Source organism: Centropristis striata, chromosome 23 (genome assembly GCF_030273125.1).
Source record: "Centropristis striata isolate RG_2023a ecotype Rhode Island chromosome 23, C.striata_1.0, whole genome shotgun sequence".
NCBI lineage: Eukaryota > Metazoa > Chordata > Actinopteri > Perciformes > Serranidae > Centropristis > Centropristis striata.
Genome location: NC_081539.1, coordinates 31,550,240 through 31,571,333, shown reverse-complemented (window position 1 = coordinate 31,571,333; position 21,094 = coordinate 31,550,240). Strand labels below are relative to the sequence as shown.

General features: G+C 36.0%; 2 protein-coding genes across 2 annotated transcripts in view; one reads left to right on the top strand and one right to left on the bottom strand.

Annotated features, from left to right (window-relative positions):
- Positions 1-2,657, top strand: part of abca4a (ATP-binding cassette, sub-family A (ABC1), member 4a) — a 68,805-nt gene extending 66,148 nt beyond the window's left edge. Inside the window, exon 49 of the mRNA XM_059327504.1 lies at positions 1,275-2,657. Within this exon, the coding sequence (XP_059183487.1) occupies positions 1,275-1,394 (120 nt within the window). The 3' untranslated portion in view covers positions 1,395-2,657. The remainder of the gene's footprint in view (positions 1-1,274) is intronic.
- Positions 2,646-20,745, bottom strand: tecrl2a (trans-2,3-enoyl-CoA reductase-like 2a). Its single transcript, XM_059327506.1, has 13 exons — positions 20,621-20,745; positions 15,487-15,537; positions 14,445-14,496; positions 13,209-13,253; positions 11,892-11,995; positions 9,552-9,667; positions 8,068-8,173; positions 6,052-6,124; positions 5,336-5,379; positions 5,182-5,239; positions 4,169-4,257; positions 3,514-3,559; positions 2,646-3,429 (listed from the first exon to the last, which is right to left on the bottom strand). Exons 1-13 carry the CDS (start codon positions 20,642-20,644, stop codon positions 3,302-3,304), a joined length of 936 nt encoding a protein of 311 aa, XP_059183489.1. The 5' UTR covers positions 20,645-20,745; the 3' UTR covers positions 2,646-3,301.
- Positions 20,746-21,094: the final 349 nt, after the last annotated feature.

The following is a 21,094-nucleotide window of genomic DNA, read 5'->3' as shown; positions in this document are numbered from 1 at the left end:
TAATTTCATCGTTCAGTATTCCAGGTTTTCCTCAATTAGTTTGTTTTTGATCATCATACATCCTAATTTTTATGTTTTCCTTCATTATTTTTTTAATAAAATCCCTTTTTGTGTCACTACTCTCCTAATGCACAACATGGGTCAAAAATGACCCATATCCATTTTTTAGCTAAGTAGCTTGCTAGGCTAACAACTTAGCTAACTTCTTGGCGAAAAGTAGGAGTAAAAAATGGAAATAATAATGATTGTTGTTATAAAAAACAAGATATGTAAAGAATACTTGGAATATTCAATCATAAAATAAGTTGATATCAAAAGATAGAGCACAGAAACACACAGCAGCATTAAATAACTTGGGAAAAAAATGAATGCGGGTCATTTTTGACCCATGTTGTGCATTAGAAGGGGTTTATATGTTGTGCATCAAAGGGTTGACATTGTACCTGCTGTATCAGCATGTTAACAATGTAAATGAGAGCTTGATAGGATGCTGATGTTGCTTTTTGATTTTCTATTTGACTTGATAGATATTGATTTTAGGCCATTATTAGGCCTATATTTAACATGCATGTTCACTGAACAGATCACGCACAGTTCAGATCACCCAAAAAAGAAACAAAATGACCAAAAAACTGAACCAAAATGACCAGAAAAGACACAAATTGACCACAAAATGATCAAAAAAGACATAAAATGGCCGAAAAAAGCCAGAAAATGACCAGAAAAGACACAAAATGACCAAAAAAAGATACAAAATGATTTAAAAAAAGACACAAATTGACCAAAAAAGACACAAAATGACTAAAAAAAGACACAAAATGACCAAAAAAAGGAAACAAAATGACCAAAAAATACACAAAATGACCAAAAAAAGACACAAAATGACCAAAAAATACACAGAATCACCAAAAAAAGACACAAAATTATTAGAAAATGACCAAAAAAAGACACAAAATTACTAAGAAAAAAATAAACAAAATTATTTTAAAAAAGACACAAAATGACCCAAAATTATCGGGGTTATTACATGTTGTGCATCAAAGGGTTGACATTGTACCTGCTGTATCAGCATGTTAATAATGTAAATGAGAGCATGATAGGATGCTGATGTTGCTTTTTGCTTTTCTATTTGACTTGATAGATATTGATTTTAGGCCATTATTAGGCCTATAAGTCATCTGCTGATCAAACATCTTTCATTGAAGCTGTTTTCAGGTTTGTCTCAGAAGACAATAGCTCGATCCTAATGTTTCTGTGTTTTTCTTCCCTCGGAGGTTTTTGTGAATTTCGCCAAGCAGCAGTCAAGAGAAGATGACACTATTGTGCTGCATCCTAAAGCAGCTGGAGCACAGCGATATATCGAAGCCCCGCCCATCAAGTCTTTGGAGAAATAAACTAGCCTCAATAAGCTGGAAGACTTTGGTTTTGCTCACTGTGGATGAATGTCTGCTTCAGAGAACGGAAAGTTAGCTGCAGAACTTGAACCTTCTCTTCAGAAAATCCTCTCCAGTGTCATCATCAGATGCAGGGGATGACCGGGTTTATCCTCCGTTTATAAGCAGAGAGGTATTTCTCCTGGAGGAGCCTTTCAGCCTTGAACTGTTTGTGAAGGAGGCGGCCCGTAAAGACCTGACAGCTCAGGTTTGACTGGCAATACTTTACTTTCCCAGTAAAGCAGGTTAGTGGGCTTTGGATCTGGAAAGTGTGGAGCATTTATGTGCCTGCTATATATGTTCCACTCTCTGCTCACCTTGTAGGCCTTGCAAACTAAATGAAACAGAGCTTGAGATTTATAACAAGGACCATGACTTTGATTGATGACATGTCAAAAACGTTTAATATCGGATGGTGAAGAAAGCAGTGGCGGTTCTAGACCAGTTCTACTGTGGGGGCCAGTGTTTTTATCAGAGGTGCACATTTAAAAACTGCAAAGATTATATTTAAGCATTCAAAACTTTTATTTTACCATGTCTAAAAATCTAATTTAAGTATATTTGGAAGATACAAATACATTGATTGAAACAATGAGACTTACCAACATTAACAATTTTTTTTTTTTTTTTACGACAATGACATTTCTCATTTTTGTGCTTTTATTTTGAAAGTGCAGTACACTCAGAACCTTTTTTTAATATACACAAGCTTTTATTGCTTTTATTTAACTACACAATGTACACATTCTGGGTTCCTTTTGTGTACAATGAGATATTGTTTGAAGAAAAAATAGGTAAGAATTGTTCCGTCATTCATCGTTTTAAATTGATCATTTTATTATTAATTTGGAGGCCCCTGTGTAGAACCGCCACTGGAAGAAAGCAAAGGTCCTGTGTATTGTTTTTTGCTTCAGATGCCAAGCAAGATAATCTTTTTTTTGCCTTCTTTAGACATGAAATGACACTCAGAGAAGAGTAACTTAGCACTTTATTGATGCAGCTTTAACTGAAGATGTTCTGCTAGTGCAATACAACTGATGATTTCTACAAAACCTGCTTGCTGCTATGGAACTCATCTCATCTTGTGATTTTTATGCCACCAATGATTTGTTCAGTCTTTGCGCTTTATCATATATAAACTGTCTGTATTCCACCAGCTCCTGGTGTCTAAAGTGATGTTTCTGAGAGGGGCATCATATGAAATAAAGGTCCTTTTTTCCTTAAGATGTGGCCCTTTTTCCTCCCATTTGATTTGTTTTTTACTAAAATATCTTGAGATTACAAAAGAGTATTTAACAGTTTAATAAAACCTGAGATTAGACAGTAAGGGGCTCATTAGCTATAGCTCATTAGCGAAAGCTAGCGGCTAACTGATGCTAGCGGCGCTGCTTGTTACAGCTACAAGAGTAGCCATTAGCGTATCAATGCTAACTCAAAAATGTGGTCTCAACATTAGCTGACATTTCATAGCGGCGATACAATCGTGCCAATTCAGCACATTGCAGAAGTTAGCAGAAGTAAGCATTAAAAGTTATTACAATGTAAAATTATAAGTTCAAAAATCTGAATTCAGAGTTGAGCAAACTCAAAAACAAAACTTAAAATATTTAGTTTAATTGTCCAACTTAAAATTTTATCGAAGTTTGTTGCCTTGAAATTTTGAGTTCACCCAACTTTTCTTTTTTTGCAGTGTAGGAAGAAACTAAATAAAACACAATGGAAATGTTCTCAAAGCTCCAGTGTATTGCCATAATATTATTGCTCTATTCCCACTCCTTTCAGTTCATATAAATCTTGCATAGTGCTGGCCTCGGCAGCAGCAAACGTCTTTGTTTCAGTGAATATTGTCTGCAGTAGTTGATGTTTGATCAGAGGATCAGAGGGATGATGGCCATCCGCAGGCTGGGGTAGTCCTTGAACTCCCTGCTGTAGGCTCGGTGCTTCCCTCTGGCCCAGATGCTCATCTGGATGAAGCCCAGCAATGTGTACAAGGCCACTGGAATACAACACATGCAACTATTAGAACATAAACATTTAGTGTTGCAGTTAGTGGTAGAATAATGTAAAGTTCTCTCCAAACCTGGCAGACACTGAGTCATGATGGAGAAGCTCACCCAAGCTCCAACCTGCAGTTAGAGTCAAATATACAGACAGAGAGGTAAATAAACACAGCATGGGGGCATTCAGTGCTAAGCTGACTTACCATACACTACCGGTCAAAAGTTTTAGAACAGCCCAATTTTTCCAGTTTTTTATTGAAATTCAAGCAGTTCAAGTCAAATGAACAGCTTGAAAGGGTCCAAAGGTAAGTGGTGAACTGCCAGAGGTAAATAAAAAAAGGTAAGCTTAACCAAAACTGGAAAATAATGTACATTTCAGAATTATACAAGTAGGCCTTTTTCAGGGAACAAGAAATGGGTTAACAACTTAACTCTATGGAGTCTTGGGCTATTTTGTCCATTTTTGAATTCTTTTCATGTCTTTGTAAGTCATTTTGTGTCTTTTTTTGGTCATTTTGTGTCTTTTTTTAGTCCTTTAGTCCAACATAAAATGTGATTTTGAATCTTTTTTTTATTTTCAAACACTATCATGCTAGATAAAGAATTTTAAATGTTGCAAATGTGCATTAATTTCAGAGTACACTGAGACATTAAACTGCATAATTTTCAATTAAATTCTGGAAAAGTTGGTGTGTTCTAAAACTTTTGACCAGTAGTGTATATGTTGTCAATTACCTCATAAGTGTAATTTGGACAAGATACAAAGAAAAACAGCCATGTGAAGGGGTTCTTTGTTGGTGCAGGAAACCGTCTGACCTTGGATCCTGAGAAACAAGTTTTATAGAAAAAAAGATTACATTTCAATAACATTTACATGTTATTTTAAGTAGCAGTTCTCATAATAATTAAAGTATATTTTAGACACCTACAGTACAGGTCAAAAGTTTGGACACACCTTCTCATTCAATGCGTTTCCTTTATTTTCGTGACTATTGACATTGTAGATTCATCAAAACTATGAATGAACACATGTGGAATTATGTACTTAACAAAAAAGTGTGAAATAACTGAAGACATGTCTTATATTCTAGTAAGCAAAGGGTGGTTACTTTGAGGAATCTAAAATACAAGACATGTTTTCAGTTATTTCACACTTTTTTGTTAAGTACATAATTCCATATGTGTTCATTCATAGTTTTGATGCCTTCAGTGAGAATCTACAATGTAAATAGTCATGAAAATAAAGAAAAACGCATTGAATGAGAAGGTGTGTCCAAACTTTTAGCCTGTACTGTATATACTCCATTTTTTCATGTTGGATCTGCCAAAACAGTGTTAGCAGACACAGATGGATTAACAACAGGCCCAAAGTGTCAATGAGACACGTTCCAACCAGGAAAAGACTCCAAATGACCCCAGAGAAACATAAATCAGCTTTAAAGACAGCAAGAAACCACAAAGACATGCAGACATGCAGCTGCAGGGACACAAACAGAGACTCACGACTATAAAAAGGTGCAAAACAACCACAAAGAGACTTTAAAGTGTTTCCTCCTTTGTAAGAGAGGCTCAGGGGCCCGTTGTCTCATAATCCACCAGTGTTGAGCAAATGATAAAATAAGAACAAGTGAAGGATTTTAGTAATTTTTATCACACACAATCTACTTTGCGAAATGTAAATTGGATAATGTCTTTAAACCACATCTATGTTCCTGTCACGTACAATGACAGTCAACAGAACAACTCACCCTCTCCTCTCAGATTATTGAGAGTCAAGTGAATGGAGAAGTTTCCCAGTTCACACATCTGGAGGAGAAATAACTATTTTATTAAATAACTATTTTACACCTTACTTTCATACATGAATGTACTTTAAATGTATGTGAGTACTAGTTCACTTACCACCAGTATGACTAATGCACAGTTTACTTGTAGTTCTCCATATGCTGCGGAGAGAGAGATGCTGCTGTTATAAGCTGCAGAAAATACAGACAATATGTGTGTGTGTGTGTGTGTGTTCTTGTACTTCCTACATAGTGAGGACCGCAACACGTTTTTAACCAACAGAGTGAGGACATTTCGGCCGGTCCTCACTTCTTTAAAGGCTTTTTTTGAGATTTCAGACTTTGTTTAAGGGTTAAAGGTTACATGATAATAATAATTAACTGAAACTGTATTGTGTGGTTACAAAACTAACTAAAATTATAGTGAAAATGTCCTTCGTTTTCGTCTTTGTCAACTTTTTTCATACATAATGAAGATGGATCAGACAAAGGAAATAAAGGCAAAATTTACTGTGACCTCTTTTAATCTCCCAGCCAACAAATACCCCATTACAAAAAACTACAACTAATAAAAACTAAACTAAAACTAAAGCATTTCAAAAAAATAAATACTAAACTAAAACTAGCAAACTAACTCTAAAAACTCATTAAAACTAACTGAATTTGAAAACAAAAATTCACAACAAAATTAAAACTAATGAAAAATCCAAAACTATTATAACCTTGCAAGGGAATTCATTGTTCCAATGAGGGTCCTCACAAAGATAGAAGTACAAGAATGTGTGTGTGTGTGTGTGTGTGTGTGTGTGTGTGTGTGTGTATGAGCTAACTTACATGGAGGTGTATAAAGAGGGTGGTTTATATAGTAAGCCAACCAAGCTGAGAAACCCCAGTAATAGGCACAATTCTGAGAAGGGAAACAAAAAAAACATATGTGAGTGTGTGTCAGTGCATGGTGCAGAATGAACCAGGTAATTACAATTCAAATGTCCTTATAAGACAATGTGCGTTCATTCCAATATCTCTCCTTGACTCGTCTGTAATCCATCACTTGACCTAGAAATTGATTAAGACGCGACATCCCAATTCCTCTAAGAATTAGAGGAGGCTTTCAGGGCAGAGCCAAGTAATAATACACATGTGGAAGTGTTTTAAACAAGCCATGATGCAAGCACACTGCAAAAAAAGCCAACTTGTATTTTTTGGCCTAAAACAGTGATTTAAGTTGGTAAAACTTGGAAATATAAATTATTGACATTTAGGCCTGTAGACATGGAGAAGACGAGCTGCTGATGTTTAAACCGAGCATGAGAAGGGGAAGAAAGGTGATTTAAAAGACTTTGAATGAAGCATGGTTGTTGGTGTGAGTATTTCACAAACTGCTGAGCTACTGGGATTTTCACACACAACCATCTCTAGGGTTTACAGAGAATGGTCTGAAAAACAGAAAATATCCAGAGAGCCTTGATGTTTGTTGATGCCAGAGGTCAGAGGTCAGAGGAGAATGATCAGACTGGTTGGAGATGATAGAAAGACAGCAGTGACTCTAATAACCACTTGTTACAACCATAGACTGTATATAAATAATGGACTCTCTACACCTCAACCTGACTGAGAGAAGCTGCTGCTAATTCATGTTAGCATTAACTGGAGCATTAACTGGGATGTTAGTTTTGGCAAAAAACAAAAACAAAATGTTTGTTACTGACCTCAGAAAACTGAGCAGCGACTCCTTGGAGCGTCTGTTAGTCCAACCAAACACTGAACAAGACATTTACTGAACAAAACGTTCAAATAAACTGTCATTAAGTGAAAATACAGTGAAAGGGTCAAAGTTATGAGACCAAACCGCTAAACGTCCTCTTTTCTATCTATATAACGTTATATATAACTTTATTGACACGTTGCCATGGATACGCATTGCTCTGCTTCTCTCCTGGTGACGGCTCGCCTTGTCAGTGACCTGTCAATCAAAGGTAGCCCCGCCCCCAAATCATACCATTCTTTATCTTCTATTTTCTTCTAAATGGGGCCATTATTAGAACTATTGACATCAAATTGTCTTGAAGAAGATTTTTTACTAGTGATTGAGACCATAGTGTTGTCCCTGAAATTTTTTTCTGAGGTAATAAATCAAGTGAGAAGTTTTCAAATTTAGCACTGAAATGAATGTGCAGATTTCTTTTGCAGCCAAACTTAGCGCCCCCTGCTGGAATTTTCGGTGAATTGCAGGCTTTATGCACTTCCTGGTGGCCTCCATGCTCAGACACGGAGGTTGCTGCCTGGCTACAACCAAGGTATGAAGAAGATCTCTAAACATACAGCAGGTCCAACCTTGAAGCAGATGGGCTACAGCAGCAGAAGACCACACTGCCACTTTATTAGGTACATCTTCCTAGCTAATTAAGTGGCCGGTGAGTGTACATTGACACCCATTAATAATAAAAAACAAGTGAATTAATGTCAAACACTGTAGAGGGTATGTGTAGGATTTCTTTTCCAATAAGCTCAGTGACAGGTGACTCTGCAGTAACACAAACAGAGGACATATTTTAAAAATGACACTTGAGTGAACCAGGATGTCCCAGTGGAGGATTCTTCCGTCCTTCATGTCTCTCTGGTGTCTTACAAGGTCGGAGCTAAGACACGAGAGGCACAAGTGAAGGAAATGAGGATGCAAAACAAGGTAATGGGATGAACCCTGAGCTCTGAAAGCAGCTTTCTGTATCAGAGGCTGTCCTCAGGCTAGAATCACTAGCACAACAGCTGGCAGGGGAGGAAGAAAGAGGCCACACATTGAGAATAAGGAGAGAATATTATCAGAAGCTTTTCAAGGGTATATGTTCTCACCCTGACTATGGTCCTGAGAGGCATCGTCCCGTGGGAGAAACGATGCACAAAGATTGTCTCTATCAACCTCTTCATATAGTGGAAGGTGTGACAGGCACAGGCTAGTCTGAGACACAGAGAGGAGGAGGTCAGGATGATGCATTTATACACTACTGGTCAAAAGTTAAGAACACACCAACTTTTCCAGAATTTAATTGAAAATGATGCAGTTTAATGTCTCAGTGTACTCTGAAATTAATGCACATTTGCAACATTTAAAATTCTTTATTGAGCATGATAGTGTTTTGAAAGTTAAAAAAAAGATTCAAAATCATATTTTATGTTGGACTAAAGGACTAAAAAAAGACTCAAAATGACCAAAAAAAGACACAAAATGAGCAAAAAAAGACACCAAAAGACACAAAATGACTAAAAAAAAGACACAAAATGACAAAAAAGACACCAAAAGACACAAAATGACCAAAAAAAGACACAAAATGGCTAAAAAAAAAGAAGCAAAATGACCAAAAAAAGACACAAAATGACCAAAAAAAAGACACAAAATGAAAAAAAGACACCAAAAGACACAAAATGACCAAAAAAAGACACAAAATGACAAAAAAGACACCAAAAGACACAAAATGACTAAAAAAAAAGAAGCAAAATGACCAAAAAAAGACACAAAATGACTTACAAAGACATGAAAAGAATTCAAAAATGGACAAAATAGCCCAAGACTCCATAGAGTTAAGTTGTTAACCCATTTCTTGTTCCCTGAAAAAGGCCTACTTGTATAATTCTGAAATGTACATTATTTTCCAGTTTTGGTTAAGCTTACCTTTTTTTATTTACCTCTGGCAGTTCACCACTTACCTTTGGACCCTTTCAAGCTGTTCATTTGACTTGAACTGCTTGAATTTCAATAAAAAACTGGAAAAACTGGATTGTTCTAACACTTTTGACCGGTAGTGTAGATTCTTGTAGTATGCAACTTCATCACACTGTTTTTTTTTGCAGCAGGTTTAAATTTGAGATGAGAAAAGATTAAATTTAAATGATCCCTGAGTGCTAAATTGGGTCACTGCAGCAACAAAACTTTTGGGTTTCAGCAGAGAAAGTGCAACATAGTGTGAATAATAGAACACACTGGAATAATATAAACAACTAGATGCAACACTACAGTATCAAGAAGAATTGTATTAATGACTGAGAAGTGTACAAGATTTAAAAACAACAGTGAAAAGCCCTTATTATTATTATTATTGCAGGGTCTGAACATGTCCTCCTGGTACTGAGAGAGTGAGGATCATAAAACAGAGAATCATAAATTAGCAGTGAAAAGTAAATGACAGACTTTATATACAGTATACCTATTATATAATAATAGGGATGTGGAAAAGCTCTTTTGGATTTGGATTAGCTCTTTTTGTATATTTCCCAAAAACTTGGAACTATTCCTTTAAAAGTGAGTTTAGATATGGTCAGATTTTCTCTTTTCCACTCACCTGACAACAGCGTGTGGACTGGAGGTGAAGGCATGTCTGTGTGAGTAAATGTAAGGTAGTCGACAGTAGAAGAGGAGGTAGGTGAGGAGGGGCCCGATGCACTCTGCCAGGAACACCTAAACAACAACAAAACAACAACAAAACAACAGAAACACTTCATACCATCTCTCTGCTGTGAGCCCAGGAGGAGTCATGGAAAAAACAAAAACAAAAATATTCATGCTCTTAATTTAACCCTTCTAATACACAACACGGGTCCAAAATGACCCGCATTCATTCCCCATGTTATTTAATGCTGCTGTGCGCTTATTTTATGATTTAATATTCCAAGTATTCTTTAACTATCTTGTTTTTGATAACAAAAGATCATTATTTCCATTTTGCCTCTCATACTTTATGAAGATTTTTTTTTAATTATTATTACACAGCTAACTACTTGGCTAAGTAACTTGCTAAGCTAACTACTCAGCCAAAAAGTTAGCTCAGTAGTTAGCTTAGCAGGCTACTAAGCTAACTTCTCAGCCTAGAAGTTAGCTAAGTGGTTAGCTTAGTAAGCTACTTAGCCAAGAAGTTAGCTAAGTATTTAGCTTAGCAAGCTACTTAGTTAAAAAAATGGATATGGGTCATTTTTGACCCATGTTGTGCTTTAGAAGAGTAGTGACACAAAAAGGGATTTTATTCAAAAATGAGTAAAGGAAAACATAAAATGACAATGTATGATGATCAACAACAAACTGATTAAGGGAAACCTAGAATACTGAATGATGAAAATAATTTATTGCAAAGATATAGAACATAAAAACTCTGTCGGGTCACTTTAGACCATGTTGTGCATCAAAGGGTTAATAATTTAGTAATTAGTGTGCACTATTACTAAATTTAGAGCATAAATTTGTTTTTTTGTAGTTATAAAAACAATACCACAAAGGTGCACTGAGAGGAAAGTGAGAACAAAATTCTGGTTTCATTTTCTAACTCTTTTTTTTCCAAATTATTTTTCTTTCATCTGTGTCAAACACACAGGTGAAATGTTGTTGTTACTCCTTTTTACCACAGGTGAGCAGCACATCTGGCACCAACAACCATAGCAGGTTAAAATCTTCACTATATATTAAATACATGCATAAATACAATGAGTTGCTGCCATCTGATTGGCTGATTCGGTATTTGTGTTAATGAGCAGTTGCACAGGTTCACCTTATAAAGGGGAGTGTGAGTGTATATTGTGTGTACACTGTAAAAAAACCAACTGTAATTTACGGTAAAATACCGGCAGCTGGGGTTGCCAGAATTTCACCGTAAAAAATACATTGAGTGGGTTTTTAATACTGTAAATTTAAATGAAAATATCAGCAAAAACTGTCTTTTAGACTGAAAAGTCCCATTATTTTTAGGGTTATTGTGTAATTTTGACATTTCTCCATTCATTTTACATGAAAATGTTTATATTTTTACAGCAATACTGTGTGTTTCCTACGGTTTATTAGTATTAGTAGACAGTAAAAGTTATTATGCTATTCTTTGATTTACGGTAATTAAAAGTGTCTGACTTCGGTGATATACAATTTTTAATTTTTACACCCTAATTCTGATATAATTTGACAGTGTTTTACTGTTATTTCTACAAACATTTTTTACAGTGTAAGCAAGTTATGGAAAATGTATCACTTTGAAAAAAAACATGAATGTGAATTTTGTCGCATATATTTATATCCTATATATCTTTGATCAGACTTGAAAATGGATAATTAGAATTGTTTTCTCTCTCTTGCCTCGCAGGTATACAGTACAGGCCAAAAGTTTGGACACACCTTCTCATTCAATGCGTTTCCTTTATTTTCATGACTATTTACATTGTAGATTCATCAAAACTATTAATGAACACATGTGGAATTATGTACTTAACAAAAAAGTGTGAAATAACTGAAAACATGTCTTATATTCTAGTAAGCAAAGGGTGGCTACTTTGAGGAATCTAAAATACAAGACATGTTTTCAGTTATTTCACACTTTTTTTGTTAAGTACATAATTCCATATGTGTTCATTCATAGTTTTGATGAATCTACAATGTAAATAGTCATGAAAATAAAGAAAAACGCATTGAATGAGAAGGTGTGTGTCCAAACTTTTGGTCTGTACTGTAGGTTTTATACAAACAAAATGAAAAAAATGTTTGGCATAGTTAGAAGTAAAAGTAGGGAGGCAAAAACAACCAATGTTGAATCATTGGATTTATATCCAGATCTTTGCTATTACAAACAAGAATGTATCCATCTGCCATGAACAGCCTTCTCAGTACAGGTTGATCAGTAATCATTGATTATCAATCATCTTCTTACCATAGTCCAGCCTAGCTGTGGACCCAGATCTCTGAAGTACATGGTGGCAGTCGTCCCAACTGGTAGATTCTGTAAGATTTCGTCATCTCGGAGTGATTTTTCCTCTGAAAAACAAGAAAAAAAGCAATAGCAGTTTTTGTGCAAAATTCATTTTCATCTGAAATTGTACCAAATACTATCCTGTGAAAAACATAGTCATTGTTTATCAAGATTTTTAAAACTGAGAAATGTCCATATTTACAGAATTTCCAATCAAAGTCCTGCTGAAACCCGTAATGAGAATGTAAATGTAAGCAGTCATGTGCAGAGCGTTTTGGCTTACTGAGGTTTTACAGCCTGATCAGTTTTTCAGCACACGTCCTCTCTACCTGAGAGCTCACGGGGCACAGCCACAGATAATATGTTGCTCTAATTGGATGACATTTTTAGAATATCATCAGGGGGAACTGGCCCAGATAGCTTCAAACCAACTCTCTACTCTGTGTTTTTAGTAACTAGATGGCCTTCATCGTCCATTCAAAGCTCTGCAACATGCTGTATACTGTAATAATATAGGATATATTGATCTATCTATCTATCTATCTATCTATCTATCTATCTGCACTGCAAAAAAGCCAACTTGTATTTTTTGGCCTAAAACAGTGATTTAAGTTGGTAAAACTTGGAAATATAAATGATTGACATTTAGGGCAATAATGTAAGTTAGCACAACAAAGGAAGCCAGTTGTCTGCTCAAAAACAAGTTGGTGAGTTGTTGTTACTTATATCTTTAAGTTGGGGTTCACAACAAGGGACAATAGTTCTGATAACTCTTATTTCTTTGTTGGGAAATGCGGGAAAGCGGTGAAATTCATTAGCGAAAGCTAGCGGCTAACTGATGATAGCGGCTAACTGATGCTAGCGGCGCTGCTTGTTACAGCTACAAGAGTAGCCATTAGCGTATCAATGCTAACTCAAAAACAAAACTTTAAATATTTAGTATATTTGTCCAACTTAAGATTTTATCGAAGTTTGTTGCCTTGAAATTTTGAGTTCACCCAACTTTTCTTTTTTTGCAGTGTACCTAAAAAGAAGCATGTGATGTGAGCACTAAAATACAAACAAATGAAGGTTGGTGAAGACAATTTGGTTACACGTTATAATAACCATAATAAATACATGGTAAATTAGCAGTTTATTAGAGAGTGAAATTATATATATATATTAAACAGTAAATAGCTATAACTAATGAAAGCCCTTTGATGGTGCAGCTTTAATTATGCTAATGAGATACAAATACATACATAAACATTAAATGGTCATAATATGACAACTTACTGGGATCAAGCCTCAGGGCCTGTCTGGCTGGATACCAGTGAGGATCTGAACACACACACACACACACACACACACGGTTGGACAGAGCTGCATTACACAGATTTTGGCTTCAGGCCCAGTAATAATTGATCACAATGGAATAGCATAGCTGCTGTGATGGTTCTGATGGCTTCAGACTCGGCAAACATGTGGTCACATTTCTGAACGGACACTGATGACTGAACCACTGTTATATATAAATTATGTGGGTTTTTGAGTGGTAAGACATTGTTTTTAACCCTTTGATGCACAACATGGGTCTAAAGTGACCCAGTGACAGGGTTTTTATGTTCTATATCTTTGCAATTAATTATTTTCATCATTCAGTATTCCAGGTTTTCCTCAAATAGTTTGTTTTTGATCATCATACACCCTTATTTTACGTATTCCTTTATTCATACTTTAATAAAATCCCTTTTTGTGTCACTACCAACATGGGTCAAAAATGGCACATATCCATTTTTTAGCTAAGTAGTTCGCTAAGCTAACTACTTAGCTAACTTCTTGGCTAAGTAGTTAGCTTAGTAGCTTGTTTAAGCTAACGACTAAGCTAACTTCTTGGCGAAGTAGTTAGCTTAGCAAGCTACTTAGCCAATTAGTTAGTCTTGTAATAATAAAAAACCTTTTTTTTCTTCATAAAGTATGAGAGGAAAAATGTAAATAATGATCTGTTGTTATCAAAAACAAGATATTTAAAGAATACTTGGAATATTCAATCATAAAATAAGTTGATATCAAAAGATAGAGCACAGAAACACACAGCAGCATTAAATAACATGATATAATTATTAAATAAAGTTATTAAATAACATGGGGGGTTAATGGGTCATTTTGGACCCATGTTGTGCATCAAAGGGTTAACAGGAAGTCTGTGGAGAGCTGGTGTGATAAATATACTGTAAGCTGATTCACTTGATGCTATAGCAAGTTTATTAGCCATCAATTTATCTAAGAACCATACCAATTCAAATTTTAATTTAGAGTAAAGGTGCAATAAAAAAAGACAACAGTATGATGTAAATTCAAACTGATATCTTCAGCTAAATTTAGAAAAACATTCTTGGAAGTGTACCAGAGTAATATACAAGATATTTTAAATTCTGCTATAAGGGATCAAGTTAAAACATTATGGTCAACAAAAACTTACCACACACACTCATCAAACCAGTTGGTTTAAAAATGCATATGAATACTTGCATGATTTGTGAAAAAGGCTCTTGATGTCTCCTATTGTTGAGTAGGGCTCCACCTGAGAAGAATAAAACATGAAGTATTGATGAAGGATCAGTGTTTCCTTTGTTAAAAACCCAAAAGTTCACAGTCATTAAAAACTAATGCTTTTCAGTCATAAATTACTTCAATAATCCAAAGAGCATTTCATTTCTAAAGACCCAATGACACCACACACTATGTGTCTGGATGAATTTGTAATGTATCTAAAATTATGCTGAAAAACATGGAACCTACACTGCAAAAAAAGAAAAGTTGGGTGAACTCAAAATTTCAAGGCAACAAACTTTGATAAAATTTTAAGTTGGACAATTAAACTAAATATTTTAAGTTTTGTTTTTGAGTTTGCTCAACTCTGAATTCAGATTTTTGTCAACTCAACTGTAAGTTGTACTAACTTATAATTTTACATTGTAATAACTTTTAATCCTTACTTCTGCTAACTTCTGCAATGTGCTGAATTGGCACGATTGTAACGCCGCTATGAAATGTCAGCTAATGTTGCGACCACAATTTTGAGTTAGCATTGATACGCTAACGGCTACTCTTGTAGCTGTAACAAGCAGCACCGCTAGCATCAGTTAGCCGCTAGCATCAGTTAGCCGCTAGCATCAGTTAGCCGCTAGCTTTCGCTAATGACCGAATTTCCCAACAAAGAAATAAGAGTTATCAGAACTATTGTCCCTTGTTGTGAACCCCAACTTAAAGATATAAGTAACAACAACTCACCAACTTGTTTTTGAGCAGACAACTGGCTTCCTTTGTTGTGCTAACGTACATTATTGCCCTAAATGTCAATAATTTATATTTCCAAGTTTTACCAACTTAAATCACTGTTTTAGGCCAAAAAATACAAGTTGGCTTTTTTGCAGTGTATGGTCTGAACATTTTCATTAAGTTCTAATGAAGAATTTGAGCAAGCTGACACAGACTCTACATGGTCTGTCTGTGATTATTTTTCCAACCTTGAGGCGAGAAACAAAAGGGTAAAGTGTGCTCCTAGTCGTACCTTATCTAAAAAACACAGCTGCTCTTTGGTCTTGGCGTCCAGGACTCTCACCTGCAGAAAACACCACACAACAGCAAAACATTTCACACAATCATTGAAGAGATCAAGAGTTTTCTCACAGGCCACCCAGCACTCTTTCTTCTCCAAAAAAGCTGTTATACTGTATGTTAGCCGATTTAAAACACAAAACAGGCATGACTGCAATAAGAGTTATGGATTTTGGCACTTTAGAACATATATGTGAACTTATACACTACCGGTCAAAAGTTTTAGAACAGCCCAATTTTTCCATTTTTTTATTGAAATTCAAGCAGTTCAAGTCAAATGAACAGCTTGAAAGGGTCCAAAGGTAAGTGGTGAACTGCCAGAGGTAAATAAAAAAAGGTAAGCTTAACCAAAACTGAAAGATAATGTACATTTCAGAATTATACAAGTAGGCCTTTTTCAGGGAACAAGAAATGGGTTAACAACTTAACTCTATGGAGTCTTGGGCTATTTTGTCCATTTTTGAATTCTTGTCATGTCTTTGTAAGTCATTTTGTGTCTTTTTTTGGTCATTTTGTGTCTTTTTTTAGTCATTTTGTGTCTTTTTTTTGTCATTTTGTGTCTTTTTTTGGTAATTTTGTGTCTTTTTTTAGTCCTTTAGTTGAACATAAAATGTGATTTTGAATCTTTTCTTTACTTTCAAAACACTATCATGCTCAATAAAGAATTTTAAATGTTGCAAATGTGCATTAATTTCAGAGTACACTGAGACATTAAACTGCATCATTTTCAATTAAATTCTGGAAAAGTTGGTGTGTTCTAAAACTTTTGACCAGTAGTGTATATATGAACTTATATGTCACTTGGTCTTTTTTTGGTCATTTTGGTGTGCAAATAAAGCCATATAATAGGGATTACAGGAAATGTGGTCTCAATAATAAATATATGGACAATTGGAAACAAGGTTAATACCTGCATAAAATTCTTGATTCTCACAACAACAACAGTAGTTTTGAATCAACCATAGAATGAATATGAATGCTGACATTCACTGCTGAGTGTGTCCAGTTTTCCTGATCAAGTCCAATAATCTCATTGTGAATAATGAGGCAAACATATCCGTGTTGTCCTGCTGCTCTCTTGCAACATCTTTTTCATCTTAATTAGAGCATGTCAGTGGTGATGTACAGCATATGCAAGGAGGATGGTGGGTGGCGGCCCACAATTTACCCTGAAAGCACTCCATACTGTGCTGCTCAGCAGAGCTGTCCTACCTAAATTGGTTCCCTTTACTGGACAGTGTAATAACCCGCTAATGGATACCTAAAGATTTGCTGAGTGCACAGTAGAGAGAGAGAAAGAGAATGGGAGAGCGAGAGAGGGAGCTCTGTTCCATCTGCTGTTTACATTGCAAAAAACACAAGTTTGGTAAGTCATTTCATCTTATTTCTAGATTTATTTTTTCAATATTATAGTCATTGATTCTTTCTTGATTTGTGTCAGCAGCACCGGAACGTTAATGAGATCAATTACATCTACGAACAAGAAATTGATTTTGCATTCATCTTTTTTATGAATGACACGTGCAGTTCTTGCAACCAGCAAAACCTCCAAATAAAGTGAGATTTGCACTAAAAAAAGAACCCCTGCAACACACTTCTAAGTTTAAAATATGAGTATTTGATGCCACTCTCTGCACTGTGTGTTCACGCCTTAACCCTCTATGGGACGGTGTTGCTCTGAGGCAACATACCCATTTTTGGCCTGTTAAATTTCTACAATGCATGTTTTTGAGTGATGCGATACTATTTTGCAGACTTTTCCAAAGGAAACAGTTTTGCCATTTTGCACCACAAAAAATCACTAGAAATGTCATTTCCTGGCCCTTTACAATCTGGAAACAAATATATTCCTACTGATAGGTGAGTAATCCTTCATTTTTGATGGTTTTTATACACTTAGACTGTTCAAGACATTAATTTCAATGGGTCATTGGTTCAATGGTATAATGTTTCCTGTTGAAATTAATTTTAAAAACTTCCTTTTTCAAGAAATTGATTTTGCATTCATCTTTTTTTATGAATGACACATGCAGTTCTTGCAACCAGCAAAACCTCCAAATAAAGTGAGATTTGCACTAAAAAAAAAACCTGCAACACACTTCTAAATGTAAAATATGAGTGTTTGATGCCACTCTGCACTGTGTGTTCACGCCTTAAAGGATGTGAGTGCAGCATGCTGACGGCTCAGTAATTCATAAAGCCATACATATGTCTGTCTTATGTATCATGCGGCTGCTGAGCAGAATGATTCTGGCATCAGACACATTTTCACCTTAAATGTACTGATTTTAGCACTTTAAATGTCCCTGATGTGTTCTCAGTGTCTCATGAGAAGATTGAGGTAGTTTGTAAGCCAGACAGATATTCTTTAACAAGAAAAAACGTTTGTTTTTATGGTAAATGAAGCTCCAAAATATAACAGTGTTGCACAAAGAGCTTTTGAAGACGTTTCTATCAAAATCATTAAAAAGATTAAAGAATAAAATATTAATGCAACAATATAAATAAGAGAATTCTGCTCAATCCGGACCAAATATTGCTCAAAGTGACTCCTTTGTTCAAGTTTTTTTATGAATGACACGTGCAGTTCTTGCAACCAGCAAAACCTCCAAATAAAGTGAGATTTGCACTAAAAAAAAACCCTGCAACACACTTCTAAATGTAAAATATGAGTATTTGATGCCACTCTGCACAGTGTGTTGACGCCTTAAAGGATGTGAGTGCTGACGGCTCAGTAAAGAGAGATGCATCCTGGGAGACGGTTTGTTTTGCTCTCCATCTGCTGGCCTTCCCAGCTGCATTCTCAGGGACCATGTTGATGCATCTGCATGTTCACAAAGAGCATCCAGGGTGTCATTAGGCTGTGTGTTGTAAAACATTGTGCAGTCAGTTGTGCTGTGTCCTAGTAAATATGATTATCAGACACCTCGGGGGACTGAGGGCATTGCTGACAGCACAGGTCATACAGAACATGCTCATGCTTGTAAAGGCTGTGTGTAGGTGAGGTGGATTTAAATTGGTGTGTTAAAGGAACATTTATTCTTTGCATACAAAGTAACGTTAGACGTCCAAGGTTATTTGGTTTGTTCTTTTGATCATATCTTGCTTTAATAATGGAGACCAATTGAAGAAGTCTCTTAGCCATAATAGCTCCACTTAAAGTCACAGCTGATGAATGTAATGGCTGATCTTGAACCACAGGATCATTACTTCAAACACCCAGCATTATAGCATTGATTAACACTGCCCAGCATAGACCATTGTGCTTTTGCTTTTACATTCAAAAGGGATTTCTCTTTCAGTCAAGGAAAGGAATCAGCTAAACACTGACACTGACACTTTACATACTGTCACTTGAAGTCTGACTCAAGTTTCACACCAGCATAAAAAAACCCTCTTAGCCTTGGTTTCTCAAGGTGTAACTTTGAAATAATAATTCTAATAGCATGGATGAGATATGGACAAAATGTCATCATGCTCAGGAGGTCAACAGCTAAGATGAGGTTGCTGAGGTGCTAAATAGAAGCGCTGGATTTCCTGTGGTGTTCCATTAAAAGTTTCAAGGAAATACAGAAAACTTTAACTTCAGTAGGGAAAGTTTCACGAGTGATGCTTGTTCAAATGTGATTTCAAGTGCAAAGATGAGTGCTAAGCCTTCAGAAGTTCTTAGCTATCTACATATTGAAAAGTTTATTGCTAATCTTGAGGCAGAGCAAAGGTTGAAGGAATAGTTTGACATTTTATGAAATACATGTATTCATTGGAGAGTTAGATGAAAAAAATAAGAGCCTCCATGTAAAACAACGGTAGTTAGCTTAGCTTTTCACTGTACAGGGGGAAACAGCTAGCCTGGCTAGCCGCTAACAGCGTATGGACTACTGGCTGTCACCACCTTGTTATTTTGGTGACCATATATGGACAACAGGGTGGAGCTTGTAAGAAGGATACCAAGCTAGCAGCTTGCGCTAGCTAGCTAGTTCGCTAGGTTAGCAGGGTGTATACGTAATTGTTGGAGTTGGAACCATACGCACATTAGGAAAATGTCTCATGAGATGATATATCAAGTGAGAAGTAGCGTCATTATCTCATAGGCTTCTATTCAATCAGACCTCTTTTTGCAATCAGTTGTGTCGCCCCCAGCTGACCATTAGAAAGAATGCAGGTTTGCAGATTTTAGGCACTTCTGCATTAACGAGACTCTTTAGACCTGCAGGTGTCTGCTTGGATATGACATGTAAATCAGTGATCTGTGGCAGTAGGATTCATTATTTTTTCTATTTTTATCCAATCTAGAGCTTCATATTTAGTTTACAGACATGAGAAAGTTATATCTTTCTCAAAAAGTATCTAAATATTTGTCAATTTGGCTTTTTAAGTTACATTTATTAAGGGTATGGCACACATCCATGAGAATGTTGTAAATTAGCTTCAGAGACTTCAGAGAGCTGCTGCACTTACAGTGAATTGCTTGTCTACTTCTTCATTAGTACTCATAAGGCCTTGTGAGACAAGACTGAAGGAAAAGGAAAAATCGTTAAAAGGGCTCCAGCTCTGTTTTATTTACGCTGACACAGAAACTTGGTCTTACAAACTCTGCTGACACTTTAAACTTCTTCAGTATTTTTGGAATTCAGAAAGCCATACATATGTCTGTCTTATGTATGAATGATCGCTCTGATCAGACACATTTTCACCTTAAATGTACTGATTTTATCACTTTAAATGTCCCTGATGTGTTCTCAGTGTCTGATGAGAAGATTAGGTAGTTTGTAAGCCAGACAGATATTCTTTAACAAGAAAAAACATTTGTTTTTATGGTAAATGAAGCTCCAAAATATAACAGTGTTGCCAAAAGAGCTTTTGAAGATGTTTCTAGGTATCAAAATCATTAAAAAGATTAAAGAATAAAATATCAATGCAACAATATTAATCATTTCCCAAATTCTGCTCGATCCGAATCCAAATATTGCTCAAAGTGACTCCTTTGTTCAATGAGGCCTTGTGGAACAAAGTCATGAAAAACTTTAAAGTAAAGTTAATTCAAATGCTGAAAGAGTCACTTTGCTTTGTGTCGTTTTCTGACTTACCTCAAAAAAGGTGGTCCGACTCATGGCGGTGGGTTATTATTATTACGTCCTCTGTGTAAAGAGTGAAAAAATAAAAATGACCTTAAACATCAGGAAAAGCAAACACAACACACACACACACACATGCATCCCTCACACACATACAGAAGTAGTTCCTCTCCTTTCGAGGACAATCCTGGACTGACCCCTTATTCTTCCCAGCCTCCTTCTCTCTCTCTCTCTCTCTCTCTCTCTCTCTCTCCCTCTCTCTCTCTCTCTCCCTCTCTCTCTCTCTCTCTCTCTCTCTCTCTCTCTCTCTCTCTGAGATAAAGCTGGGACACAGAATCACTCGAGGCTCTCCAGAAACCTGCACACTCTCCCCCCCTGGTTTTCTTTCCTGCTCCTTCCTCCAGATTCTCCTCTATCTCTTCTTTCTGTTTGCATCTTTGGAGAAAAGCACTTGGCAGAGTCCACGAGGCTCAAGTTAGCAGAGAC